We start from the raw sequence: 14279 nt of genomic DNA, 5'->3' as shown, positions 1-14279 counted from the left end.
CATCCTTAAGGAACCCGCACACCCACATGCTGATGCACCCAGCTTTGCTAAGCACCTGTGACTGCCTTCTGGGTGCTCCGCCAGGTTCCCAGGACCAGAGCCATGTCTCGCTCTCCACTTGGGGCACATGCAGGGCCTCTGGCGAGTGGGGAGGCTGCTGGCCCAGGCCTGGCACATTAGGAAGGAGTCCCCTGGCCCATGCCTGCTGGTCGGGAGGATCACTATGACCCTAGCCAACCAACTAGCTGCTCTCTAGCCAGCAGCCCCTGCCCAAGGGTCTGACCTCAGGAATCTCAGAGCTGGGACCTCCCCAGGAGAAGGGCACCCCAGAGAGACCACCCACACTGGGCACCTCCCAGGAAATTCTCTTTCGCTGGCAGCCTGCTGCCTGACAGCCCAGCACTGACCAAAGGGGGCATTCACCACAAGGCCAGGCTTTACCTTGGGCTTCAAACAATTCATTCTGAGGCTCCTTCGCGCTGTCGGCTTCTTCATCAGACTTGAGACTCTGGAAAAACAGAAAGAGAAGGACGTCAGCCACGATTAACCTGCAGGGGGTGGATCTGCCCTGTGGATAGACTTTTTGACACAAAGGCCCGAAGTCTCCCGCAGTGGACAGCTCAAGGAGTCTCAGTGGGGGCCCCGGAGGCATCCATCATGAGCCCACCAAGTTGTGCAGGGTGAGCCTTGGTCCAAGGGCTGGACGCGGGTGACTGTGGCTGTTGCACACCTGCCCTTTCTACCCTCAGTCGATTAGCCTTCCCCTCCTCCTGCAGGGCCAGGGCAGGGTGGTGGTGAACAGGACATGCTCCGAGACCCCGTTTCTGAAGGAGGCTGCTCTGTGGCCAGAGCTGCCCTGCAGATAGAGAGACCCAGAGACACCTTAAAACAAAATGTAGGTCCCCAAATAGCCCCTCTTCCAGCAATGAGATGCCCTTTGCCATCCTCCTGTGTCATGTCATGTGAGCAGTGACTGGCGGGATGTGCCGAGGGCGGGGTCCACCCACCTCCACGCTTTCCAGGGACGCAGAACCGCGAAGCTGGCTCCTCGCACTGGGTCTGGCCGGCTGCTCCGGTAAACCTGGGGCTCCACCTGCAGCGCCACAGGGCTCGGGCTGGCTCTGACGGCCGTACCACTTAGAGCTGCTCACGTACTTTGGGGGCACAGCCCGAGAGGCAACTGGAAAGAAATGGGAGGCGTGTGGGGCTCTTTAAAACAGACTCTGGGCCCACTTGTGCTTACAAAGATGCAGATTCGGAGGTGCAATGTGGTTCTTGGGGACGGACAGAGAAAATGCTAGAACACAGGGAGTGGCCAACATGGGGCTGGGGCTGAGACAGCTAGGCTGGGAGACAGGACTTTCCATCCTAAACTCTTGGTGTTTCCAAGCAAAACATGCTTTTGTTATGTGATAGAAAACTAATTTAAAAATGTAGCTTTTTACACAAAGAAATAACCTTCCAATAATCCAAGTGCTCTGGAGACCAGAAGGTCATTTCCCACCCACCTGACCCCACCCCACTACAGGACCCCACCTGGACAGGACACAGAGGCAAGGACCTCAGCACAGTCAGGGAGGCTCAGACTCCACATGAGTCTAAAGTCCAGGGCAGAGGCAGGTGTGGACTTCACCTAGGGATTCCTGAGGCTCCCTTAAGCCCTAATACACCCCTGCACTTCCTTCTTCCCTCCTTACCTGCCCACATCTGTGGAGCAATGGGGACTCCGCAGGCGGAGAAGAAATGACACTGCCTCTGCAGGAACCTGTGTGGCCAGAGAGACTGGGGAGTGGGGGTGCGGCCTGGGCTGTGACAGGAGAGAACACAGGTTCGAAGGGAAGGAACCAGAAGGGGCCAGTGGGAGAGAAAGGCATAGGGTCCCAGGAAGCAATGCCAAGCCAGGAAAACAGACTGTTTCACACAGGTGGTCACGCTCCCAGGGACCACATACCACCTCCCTTCTCTCCCCCTCACCCAAAACTGGCCCGCAGCCCCTGACCTTGGGAGCATCAGAGGAGGAGGCTGGGTCCAACCAGGCCTCCAGGAGAAACAGTGATACCGGCGACCCAGAGAAACTGAGGACAAGGGAGGAATCTGGGGTGGAAGATGCTGAGTTCCAAGTGACAGAGGACATCTACAGCGGGCTGACCATGTTCCTGGACCCTGTGAGGTCATCATGGGCAGGGTCTGGCCCTGTAAACTCTCCCCATGTGGGATTCCCAGGGCTGCTGGAGAGGAGACAGTGTTCCCACTGACAGGGAGGAAACGGGAGGCTTGAGCACCCCATGCAGGGAGCAGAGGCCTGCATGCAGGCTCCGCACCTGCGCTGGTTTCTGTCTACACACAGGCTGTGGCTGGTTGCTGACGGGGAGCAGCGGGAAGAGAAAGGCCGTTCCAGGTGGGAGTGGGCAGCGGGGACACACTCGGGAAACCAGGGGGGCCTGACGGCACGTGGACGCCCACCTGGGGCTCCGCACTCGCCGCTCACCGGAGGTCGTGAGCCAGCACCGCACCTGCGCCCTTGGCCTGACTGGGCTTCTGCCGCTCCCCTCCTGAGATCCCTCGGTCCGCGTCCGGAGGCCCACCTGCCCTTGCTGTGGTCCCCCCTTTCTTCATTGTTTCAGCTGCTCAGCACTTTCCTCAGAGCAATGAGTTGCCCAGAAATCACACACATTGCAACCGGTTCATAAATGTTCTCCTAAAGTGTCACCTCCTCCCTCCACCAGGGGGAAATGCGTCTTCAGGAACGTGTCCACGCGGCAAATCAGGCCAGGAGGGGGCAGCGTCTCAACACCCACAGAGCACAGAGCTGTGGCCTCTCGGTGGGAAGCTCTGGGGTCTCGGCCAGTCCTCACCCGCTGCCCAGACGGCCGAAAGACCACAAGGTCAGCCGCGCCCTGTGCCTCCTGTGTGCGTGTGTTTATTCATAGGGGCAGAATACCAAACTCTGCAAGTTAAGAATATGTCGGTTTAGGATCTCCCTGGTGGTGCAGTGGTTAGGACTCTGCATTGCCAATGCTGGGGGCAAAGGTTCAATCCCCAGTCAGGGAACTAATATCTCAGCATGCTGAGAGGCATAGCCAAAAGATTAAACAAGCAAAAAAAAAAAAAACCAACAAAAATATTTTCGGTATGTGTTCTGTGATGGCCTTCACTGAATGAGCAGAACTACTGAGAAGCAGAATGTTCTTCAAAACCCCAAGCATTTGGCCGCAGGGTGCCACGCACATTCCTGGAGCATCAAAGCACATGTTTCAATCATGTGGCCTGAGTTGGTGGGAAGGACCAGCAGGCAGATTAGAAAGCCCGAGAGAGGGATGCTGTGGGCTGGCCGGGGAAGCAGGAGAAGCCCATGGGGGAGACCGGGAGGGTGGCCTCCTGGGAAGCACACAGCCCAGGAGGGCGGGGCCAGGGCTCGCTGGGCTCTCACCACAGGGGCTGCCTGGGTGCACCAGCCCCGGCCGAGCCACCTCAGGCAGGCCTATGACTGACCCACCAACTGACTGGGTAATTGAGGGAAGCTCTGAAAATTGAAAGAAGAGAAAAACAGGACAAAACAAAACCGGGGTTGGTACAGAAAAGCACCAGTCACGAAGAGGACACAAGTTGCCTTTATCATGAGTGGGTTTTGAATTTTGTCAAGTGTTTTTTCTGCATATTCTTACTTTTAATTCTTACTTGAATGTTGGTAGAATTGAGCTCTGAATCCATTTGGTCCTAAGCTTTTAGCTTTTGGGAGGTTTTTGTGTTTTTTTTTTTTTTTTAATTAATATTTGAATCTCCTTATTTGTTACTGGAGTGTTGAGTTTTTCTATTTTTTCTTGTTTTAGTCTTGACAGGGTGTATGTTTCTCAGAATTTATCTATTTCTTCTAGGTTTTCCAATTTGTAACTGTTCATCAGTAATAACGGCCCCTTATGATTATGCTTCTTTACTTCTGAGGTATCTGTTGTAATGTCGCTTTCCTTTATGTGGTTATTTCAGTTTCCTCTCTTTCCTTCTTCCCTTAGGTAAGGGTTTATTGATATTGTTTGCTTCTTTTGAAAAATGCACTTCCAGTTCTTGCACATGCACACTGGGCATTCTGGCACACGGGCAGTGTGTTTAGAGGTGTCGCTTAGCAACGATCATTCTGGGATGAAAGATTCCAAACCGTTGAGCTTCCCAGCTGGGAGGTTGCGGCGGGACGGCTCTGGCTTACCTGTAGAGCTTGTGTTGGGTTTAGGGGACTGTGAAGAGCTGAGGGGGAGGTGAGGTGTGTTTGGAGCCCATAGGCTCTGCGATGAAGAAGATTTTTGGCTACAGGAGTGAGAAGGGCAAGTCGCCCTTAGACTCCTCCATCGGCCTGGGGAGAAACAGAGGTCATCGTAGAACCAGCTTCCAGCCCGGGTACCACATCCGAGACAGGGACCTCAAAAAGATCCACAAAGCTGCCAGCGTAGGCAATGTAGCCAAAGTGAAGCAGATTCTGTGGCTCGGAAAGAATGGCCTGAACGACAGGGACAAGAAGAACAGGTAAGTGGGGAGGAAGGGCCTGGCAGGGCTCCCTCCTGTGAGTTTCCTCTCCAAGGCTTGCAGACACCTTTGTGGGATCCAGCACCCCACAGACTTGATAGGCTGCAAAAGCCTTAGCTGCTTTCGGACCCACTTATAATTCCCCTTATAGAGCACTTTACTGGTCATTTTAAAGTGATTTAACTGAATGACAGTAATCACAGAACTGAAATAAAACATGAATAGCATCTTTTTTTTTCCTTCTTCCTTCTCCTCCTCTTCATTTGTTGTTATGCATGCATTAACATGATCTACTCATGAGTAGGAGAAGGCAATGGCACCCCACTCCAGTACTCTTGCCTGGAAAATCCCATGGATGGAGGAGCCTGGTAGGCTGCAGTCCATGGGGTCGCTAAGAGTCAGACACGACTGAGCGACTTCACTTTCACTTTTCACTTTCATGCATTGGAGGAGGAAATGGCAACCCACTCCAGTGTTCTTGCCTGGAGAATCCCAGGGATGGTGGAGCCTGGTGGGCTGCATCTATGGGGTCACATAGAGTTGGACACGATTGAAGCAACTTAGCAGCAGAAGCAGCAGAAAGAGCTCTCAAGTTCTATAGCCCTCAAGAAATCTTCTGGAACTCCCTGGCTCTCACATTGTTTTTCTCATGTGATTTATGAAAACTCTTCTTCCCTTGGATCGTCCATTGTGGATATTGGCAGTGGACAGATTTTTGATGTTGTCGGCATCATATTTTTAATGTACACATTTTTATACCATAAAGTTATATATTACAAAAAACTGCATAGTGAGAAAAATAATCCCCATGACAGGCCAACTTCTGGGTTAAAAATTCTTCAGCTACACTGTTTTATATCAGTGTACACTTATATGTATATGTTCTTTGCTGAAGGACCTTAGAAGACAGCTTTGAAGTAGGAAGCTGGCTGTGTCCTTGAATAGGAGGACATTTTCTTAGGATCTATGGTCTTTCCATATTTAAACCAATAAACATACTGTGGTTTTAAAGATTTTGGGTTACACATGCTGTCTTTAATTGTGATGAAATTAAAAGTTTTGTGTAGTAGGCAAAGATTTGCCCTTTTAGATATCAAAATTTGCTGGGTGACATTTTCTATTAGGAAAGATAAATTATGTGTAGATGTAGGAGAAATAACCTGGTAACTATTTAGAGAAAAGTAACTAGATTTTTATCTCACCAAAAGTTTCAGATGGAGTATGGATCAAAAATTTTAAATACACAGGGTGAGAAAAGTACCAGAAGAAAACTGAAATTCCTATCTATACATTTTTTGTGTGCTGACAAAGACCTTTTTTTCCCTAGTTCTACTGTTTATTAACAATATTTTTTAATTGGATGGTAACTGCTCTACAATGTTGTGTTGGTTTCTGCTGTACAACATCATAAATCAGTTGTAAGTATACATATATCCCACCCCAGAGACCTTTCTAAGAATGATTTCAAAGGCAAGAATTCTGGAGTTTCCTGGGTTTCACCTCCCCACCCCACCCCAAAAAAAAAGAAGAAAAGAAATCTGAAAGTTGATTTAGCAACCCCCCAAATTTAAAAATCTCTGTAGATCAAGCTGTGTGCAGGGAAGTTGGATGAGCAGACAGGACTTGTCTTTCTGGCACTAATAGGAATGTGGCACAGATAAAAATAATTTGTCATTTTCAATTTAATTTAGAATTTTTTGTGAGGATTGGTATCCTGTGACACTTTCAGTCTTTTCAGAAGTCGAGGGAATCTTGGGAATTTCCTGGCCGTCCAGTGGTTAAGACTCACTGCTCTGGGCCCAGGGTTCGATCTCTGGTGAGGGAACCAAAGTCCTGCAAGCTACAACGACATATTGTACAACATGGTGAATATAGCTAAGATTTTATAGTCCCTTTAAATGCAGTGTAACCTGTAACAGCTGTGGGTCACTGTGTGGTGCACCTGTATGATATAATAATATATAACACACGTCATCTCTAAAGCAAGCTTAGATGGAAACACTTCACGGGAATTAGACCAACAGGAAAAAAGAGAAATGAACAAACAAAAATGCTACAATTTATAGTTGTAAAGACTATGAATTATAAATTATATTCCAATATCAGAGACGTTAAAATGTGAGAAAATGAGCATATTAGAATCATCGAAGTACAATGTTGTCTCTAATCCTCAAAACATATCTGCAAAGGAGGTGTCATAGCCTTTGACTTCATTCAGATGTTGTCCTTGTAAGATAGTAGTAAAAGTAGTAAATATGATAATACAATCTAACAATCACTAGCTGTTATCTGTGCAAGGGATGGTTCTACACCCTGTGCGTGGATCTCATTTAAGCATCGCATCAGTGTCCTGTGAGATAACTACTACTCTCTCTCCATTTTGTTGGTGAGGAAATTGAGGTACAGAGAGGGTGAGTGACGCCTAATAAGTGACAAAGTCAAATTTAAACCCAAGTTGAGCTGAATCTCAAGGTCTCACGTATTCTATTCAAGTAGACTGTTCTTTCTTTACTGTGTAAGAGGAGCTAAACTAATATATGCTGCTCTTTCTCCAGAAGAAAATGAAATATTTGTTTCAGAGGGATAGGAGTACCATGCTATTGGTGTTTTCAATCACACAAACAGTTATTTGTTTTGAAACAGTTACACTACAGTTTCCTAAAAACTTGTCTTGCTTTCATAGGACTGCGCTCCACTTGGCCTGTGCCAATGGCCATTCAGAGGTGGTAGCTCTCCTCCTGGAGAGAAAATGCCAGCTTAACCTCTGTGACAGTGAATACAAGACCGCGCTGATGAAGGTATGGGGCAGCGAACCATGTCCACATGAGATGGATGTGATTTAACTACTGAGACTAAAAATGAATGTATCTCATTGAAATATAGGGAACTGGTGAAGCTTGTGAACTATTTACTTAAATTCCTAGAATTTACACTCTGTTTCTTGGCACAACACTGACAGGCCATAGAATGTCAAGAAGAGGAGTGTGCGACTCTTCTGCTGGAGCATGGTGCCGACCCAAATGTCACGGATGTCGATGGCAACACCGCTCTCCACTATGCTGTCTTTTGCCAGAATGTATCGCTCGCAGCAAAGCTGCTTTCCTATAATGCCAATATAGAAGCCAGGAACGAGGTATAGCTCAACTAACTGTATTCACAAAATATTTGCAAACCATTTTTCTAAACCAGAAGTGTTTTATTGATAACAGTATGTAAATAGGTAGACTGAGTAGTGTCCAGCAGACCCTGTTACCATGGAAACAACTCCAAAGTCAAGCCAGCAGGTGGGTGGAAAATATCAGAGCCGACAGAAAGGGCAAAGCCCCCTCAGCCACCCTTCTACCCCAGAAGGAAGATTTTCCCACTAGAACGTGCTCAGGAGTGGGTGGTAGGCTCAGATCAGATCAGATCACTCGCTCAGTCATGTCTGACTCTTTGCAACCCCATGAATCGCAGCACGCCAGGCCTCCCTGTCCCTCACCAACTCCCGGAGTTCACTCAGACTCACATCCATCGAGTCAGTGATGCCATCCAGCCCATCTCATCCTCTGTCGTCCCCTTCTCCTCCTGCCCCCAATCCCTCCCAGCATCAGAGTCTTTTCCAATGAGTCAACTCTTCGCATGAGGTGGCCAAAGTACTGGAGTTTCAGCTTTAGCATCATTCCTTCCAAAGAAATCCCAGAGCTGATCTCCTTCAGAATGGACTGGTTGGATCTCCTTGCAGTCCAAGGGACTCTCGAGAGTCTTCTCCAACACCACAGTTCAAAAGCATCAATTCTTCGGCGCTCAGTCCTACAAAAAATGAAGGCTTGGGGAGAGTGAAGTGATGTGATGGGTGGCTGCTTCCAGCGGCTCAGGGAATGGGCTAAGCTGCTGGAGGAGGGATGGGGGTAGGAGGAAGGAGAACCAGTGCCCAGCAGGGGGGAGCTGGGGGGTGCAAGTGGGCTGGGGAGGCAGCAGGCCTGGAGCCCTGAGCCCTCCAGGACCCCGATTCTGAGATCCTGTCACGTGGGTCAGGTCACGTTTGACACTCAGCAAGGGTGTTCACTTGTACTGGTGACCACTTGGTTCTCCAGGTACAAGTGGGTCTCCCACGCTCAGCCCTGGGGGGCTGCTTGGCGGGGCTGCAGTGGAGTGTGGGCAGCTGATGATGGTGAAGCTGCCCCTCCTGCTCTTTCTCTTGTGGCTGCAGCTCCGGAGCTGCAGAGAGAGCTCCCCAACTCTCACAGGTGGGCTCAGTTTTCCTTGTTTGGAAGCTCCAGCCTTCCCTGAGTGAAAATATTTTGAAAGCACTTGATTGTCTAAGATATCACTTTAAATCACGATATTGCTCAAGACGCATTAGGGAGTAAAGCATTCTTTTTTGTGTTGATGGCAGATATTTGTGATAACACTGCACTTGTTAAAGGTAAAACTTTTTCCAAGTATTTTTCCCTTACTGAAAAAAAATTTTTTTTCTAATTAGTCTAAAATAACACAGTAAAGCAAAATTTGCCTTGGAAATAGACTTTGTCTTAAAACTCAAACAAGCATTTGACAACATAATAGAAATCTTGCTGCTGCTAACACATTCCAATTTTATGAAAAAATGATTTATATAAAAATGCTTTCTCTCTCATTGCCCAAGGCTTCAGAGGCTAAAAGGAAAGGCAAAGGAGCGAGCAGGTGAAAAATGCAGATCAAGTTGGAATTTTGGCAGTTGGGGTATGCCAAGAAGAGGTGTTTTTTTAAATATTTATTAGGCTGTGCTGGGTCTTAGTTTCAGTATGCAGGATGTAGTTCCCTGAGCAGGGATTGAACCCAGACCCTCTGCACTGCGAGCCCTGAGACCCAGCCACTGAACCACCACAGAAGTCCCAAGGTTTTGGTTTTGGGGTTTTTTTTTTCCCCTTCAGTTTATATATTTTGGTAAGGTGCTTTTCAGTCTCAGGGACAATAGTTGTTATTTTGAGAAAGAGACTGAGTGAATTGGAGACTTGCCTAGATACCAATTTTAGGAAGACTTGGCAGAAATCAGATCAGCAGTGAACAGGTGGTGATTAAGTTGGGGAAAAAAAGAGAAGAACAAATATGTAACAGAAATATTATCCTATTCTGGCAGAAACAGCCAGTTAGACAAGAGTCTGGACTCTGCTCTCAATCTAGAAGGTCTTGATGGAAAGTAAGGGGTTTATAAACAATGAGATCAGGTTGCCTTTTGTGTTTATTAGTCCCTGTTCTACCATTATTTACCCAGGAAAATTTAATTCTGTTTTGATGACTCTTATCTCTTATACTTTTCTCTTTTCTTCAAATCCTCAAGTAAGAGAAGGAATTGTCCATGTGGGTGAGAGATGATACTGGAATGTTTGCTGCGCTAATTCTCAGCTAGAGTGTGCTGGTGAAAACCACAATCACTTGGGAAAGTTTATTAAAAAATTTACAAGCCTAGGCTGTTCCCTGAAGATTTTGATGAAATAACTCGAGGAAAGCCTGGACATGTGTATTTAGAAATATTTCCTTGAGATTCTGATACGATCCTTGGTGAAGAACTGTGGAGTGATTAAGGATAATTTCTAAGTGCACCTACCTCAAAAATAAGTAATCGATAGAAGAGTTGGAGTTTGATCAATGCTGGCTACTTCCATCAGCTCCCTCCTTTGCAACAATATTAGCCAGACTTTTTCTTCTGCCTCTGTGATTGAGAAGTTCAAAGGAATATTTTTGGCAAAATCTATTGGCTTGAATAATATAACTCCTTTTTCTTCCAACCACTAATTATTCAGTGACACTCCAAGAGTCTTTAGAGATTTGCTCATGGCGAAGTCACTTCGTCCGGAGAGTCTGACCCTTTAAGAATTTTACACCTTCTGTTATCAACCAGGTCATTAGGTCAACAGATGTTTGTTACCAACAGTGTTTTCCTGACTGCAGTAATAGTAACTCATGAGCCTTCTTTTGGTGTCAGCAGGACAGACTCTTGCAGTGTGTGTGTTAGATTTGCTGAGCCCTGGCATAAGCAAGACGACAGCTTTAAACATCAAAACCCATGAAGTTAGTACAGATGGGGATTCTTTTAATAATTTACTTTCAGCAGTCTTAGGAACTCATTATCCATTTGGTTAATAATCTGGGAGAATTCTAGAAATAGATTGTAGTTTTAACAAGCAGCGGAAACATTCTTAAAGAAGGAATTTTGAGTCTTGTTTTTTTTATTTATTTTAATAAAATTATGAGTCAACAGCAATTTTTATTACATATTGAGACCCACTTTTCTTGTGAAACACATGATACTAAAGAAAGGAAAGCTTTCACATACAAATATTTGCTTTATGCCCACCTATTTGGAAACGGCAAAACGTGAAACCACAAGTGGGCTACAGAGCAAATGCGGTCCTTGGATATGTTTAGCTTACCTACCTGCACAGACTCAGTCAACATTTAAAACTTAGCAAACTCATGCGGAAGTCTGCATTTCAGGCTTCTTGGAGAACTCAATCTGGTCCCCCTTGAGCCCATTCTGCGTACGGAGGCCGCCCCTGTTTGGTCTGCATGCAGAGGCCGCCCCTTCTATATGGGGCGTGTGTTCGCAGGTTTGCCAGCCTCACCTGGCTTTTTCACTTACTCAGGCCACCAGCTTTCCCTCCATAAGCATTTGAGTTTCCAATTCTTGTTTTATAGTTTATTTTGATAACTATTTCAAGATTTTAAATACAGTGTAATTAATCTATAATTGATTTCATATTTTAAAAGAATTTCTTAAGGATGGGATTGAATTTTTCAAATTAGAATTTTAAGTTGGTTGTGGCAGTTTCACACTGAATGAGTCTCCCAAACACACAGGATTATGAGAGAGAGCGCAGGGAGAATTCACGGAAGAGCAACTCCCCGAGAAAACGCTGAGTGCATATTTATTGGTAACTTACATTCTGAGGTAGATCAGCCCTGGGATTTCTTTAGAAGGAATGATGCTAAAGCTGAAACTCCAGTACTTTGGCCACCTCATGCGAAGAGTTGACTCATTGGAAAAGACTCTGATGCTGGGAGGGATTGGGGGCAGGAGGAGAAGGGGACGACAGAGGATGAGATGGCTGGATGGCATCACTGACTCGATGGACATGAGTCTGAGTGAACTCTGGGAGTTGGTGATGGACAGGGAGGCCTGGCATGCTGCAACTCATGGGGTCGCAAAGAGTCAGACACGACTGAGCGACTGAACTGAACTGAACTGACCTTGTAATCTTTAACTAAGAACAGTAAAGCAAGACAGAGACCAGAACACTGGGATTAAGGAAGCTTCCTCCTGGAGGGCTGGAGGTAATTACATGAGAGTCGTCAAGAAAGGTCTTTGAAGATAAGCAGTGTTTTTCTGTGTCAAAACAGCATCTAGCTAAAGCTGACCTGTCAGGTTAACTTAAGGGCGGGGGAAGGAACAAGCAAAGGAGAATGAGTAATATTAAATTTCGGGAGTCTTTGCTGAGAAAGCCAAAAAACATGGTGCCTACAGTTGGTTTTTTGGAAGAAAGAAAAACACAAAACAACCTTTCTCTTTGCGTGTTCATGAAGAGGATAATATTCCCATTGGAATGTCTGTAAACCTCATGAGGTTACTCTTGGTCATCCTTGGATGGGTTATGCATGCTACAGATAATATTATATAGTCCTGCCTCAGCATTGTTCCTAAAATACGCAATTGATTTAGTAGCTAATTGATTCTCTCTGGAGGAGTGTTGAGACTAATAATAGAGCAAGTAAATACTACAATATTCCTGATTAATACTATGATAGAAGCAAAGATCCTTGGAACCAGTAAATGCTGAAAGTGAGTTTTAGAGAATGACTCTGTGGTTCATCTTTGGAAGAGGTAGAGGAGGAGCATTTATCTTTTTGAAAGACATATTTGGCTGCACTGGGTCTAGTTGTGGCACGTGGGATCTTTAGTTTCGGCACGTGGAATCTAGTTCCCTGACCAGGGATGGAACCTGGACCCCCTGCCTTGGGAACTCAAGTCTTAGCCCCTGGACCCCCAGGGAAGGCCAGGAGGAGGAGCATCTTGAAGAGATAGAAGGCGCGCTGGGGGATGAGGAGGAGGGGCTCCCTTTTATTTACTTTCTGAATTATATGTTTAAGTTCAGAGAATCTATTGCATGATTTTCTGTTCACTTTAGAAATAGGTTAACTGTGTACATTAGAAATGGTTTTTCCTGTTTTACAGGATGACCTTACACCACTCTTACTTGGCATAAGTGAAAGGAAACAGCAAATGGTGGAATTTTTAGTAAAAAAAGAAGCAGATATACATGCGGTTGATAATATGAAAAGGTACAGTTGATCTTTTTCTTTTTAAAAACCTTAGTGCTGTTCTCGGGTGCTAAGATCAAGATTAAATTAATAACAGGTTTCATTTGTGATCAACATCTTCATCAGTTAGGTAGAAAATCAATTATTCTGACTGGGAATCGTGAAAAACTATATAGCAGGAATATATAGCAGGATTCATATTCCTTTATAATATTGAGTGATGTCATATGCAACCTATTCTTTTTTCTGGTTGATCTTGTAGTAGCTGAGGGATTTCATACTAGTTTCATTAGCTTTATAAAATATGGATTCTGCTTTTCACTTTACCTTATGACAGTATTGAATTTCTTAATTATTTTATAACGATTGTTTAACCTCTAGTTCGTATATATTTTTCCTTAAAAGATGCATACTAAACATAAAGGACTTGATTTTGTCTTTTGGATGACTCTTTGCTTTCAGTTACTTTCTTTAAAATATACTGATGGTATTAGATTGCAGAAGAGTCCTTCACAGTTTAGTGACTAAACAGCAACAGAAAAGTGATTAGTAATCACTGTCACCAGATACTGTGGGCTCATCAGTTTTTATCCTTTTTCATTTCAGTACATTTTGATGTTTTCATTTTAAATGAAGGTAGAAGGAAGAATGATAGGTTTAATTGGATAAACAGTTCCTTTAACAAAGATAAGTCAGAGGTGGATGATACAGACGAAAATGATGGGCCTTAGATTCAGACTGGGTTCAACTCCTAGCTTTCCTACCTATTAGGGTTATGACCCTGGGCACAGTACTTATCATCAGCAAATAAGTTTCCTGGTACAAAAAGGCAAATAGTAATGCATCCTTCAAAGGTGGCTGTGTGTATATATAGTATTTCATTTAGTGAAGAGCACATGCTTGTCAACATCATTAAGTGCCTCGATGACTATTTTTATTTCCATTATTGTTAATATTTTTGTTTTAAGCCTGCAAATAGCCTTTGCTTAACCCAACCTCTAGCTGACTTTGAAGCATAATATATGAGACTAAGGAGGAAACGGGGGATTCGTCCTTTAAATACTCACCTGCCTCAGATAAGTGACCTCAGCATAGTTTCTTGTCCATCAAGGACTTTGTTATTACTTTTTTAAAGCATTTATTTATTTGACTGCGTGCAGTCTTAGTTGTGGGAGCTCTCAGTTGCAGCATGTGGGATGAAGTTCCCTGTCCAGGGGTGGAACCTGGGCCCCCTGCATTGGGAGCCTGGAGTCATAGCCCCTGGTCCACCAGGGGAGTCCTCATCAGGGACTTTTGAAATAGTAACTGCTGCTGCATGCCATCCCAGTGGGACAGGAGGCTTCTTTTCCATCCCTTCATTTTAGCCGTGGAAGTAATTTACAAGGATGTACACTTGAGCATGTAAATGGTCAGTTCTTCATGGAAGGGCAAGATGTTAACTTGGTAAAGCATATCAAACGAGCTGTTTCTGTAAGTTAACTCAA

The 14279-nt window shown here is 45.4% G+C and overlaps 2 protein-coding genes across 2 annotated transcripts in view; one reads left to right on the top strand and one right to left on the bottom strand.

Annotated features, from left to right (window-relative positions):
* LOC102393522 (ninein-like protein) overlaps positions 1-4000 on the bottom strand; it is a 50033-nt gene extending 46033 nt beyond the window's left edge. Inside the window, 3 exon segments of the mRNA XM_045162577.1 lie at positions 442-508; positions 1008-1180; positions 1698-4000. Coding sequence (XP_045018512.1) covers positions 442-508; positions 1008-1180; positions 1698-2178 — 721 coding nt within the window. The 5' untranslated portion in view covers positions 2179-4000.
* Positions 4001-4002: 2 nt separating this feature from the next.
* Positions 4003-14279, top strand: part of LOC102405323 (ankyrin repeat domain-containing protein 26) — a 90018-nt gene continuing 79741 nt past the window's right edge. The window contains exons 1-4 of the mRNA XM_045162576.1: positions 4003-4515; positions 7199-7313; positions 7475-7648; positions 12710-12816. Of these exons, the coding sequence (XP_045018511.1) occupies positions 4283-4515; positions 7199-7313; positions 7475-7648; positions 12710-12816 (629 nt within the window). The 5' untranslated portion in view covers positions 4003-4282. The remainder of the gene's footprint in view (positions 4516-7198; positions 7314-7474; positions 7649-12709; positions 12817-14279) is intronic.

Source organism: Bubalus bubalis, chromosome 14, assembly GCF_019923935.1.
Source record: "Bubalus bubalis isolate 160015118507 breed Murrah chromosome 14, NDDB_SH_1, whole genome shotgun sequence".
Taxonomy (NCBI): Eukaryota; Metazoa; Chordata; class Mammalia; order Artiodactyla; family Bovidae; genus Bubalus; species Bubalus bubalis.
This window is presented reverse-complemented; position numbering and strand designations above follow the sequence as displayed.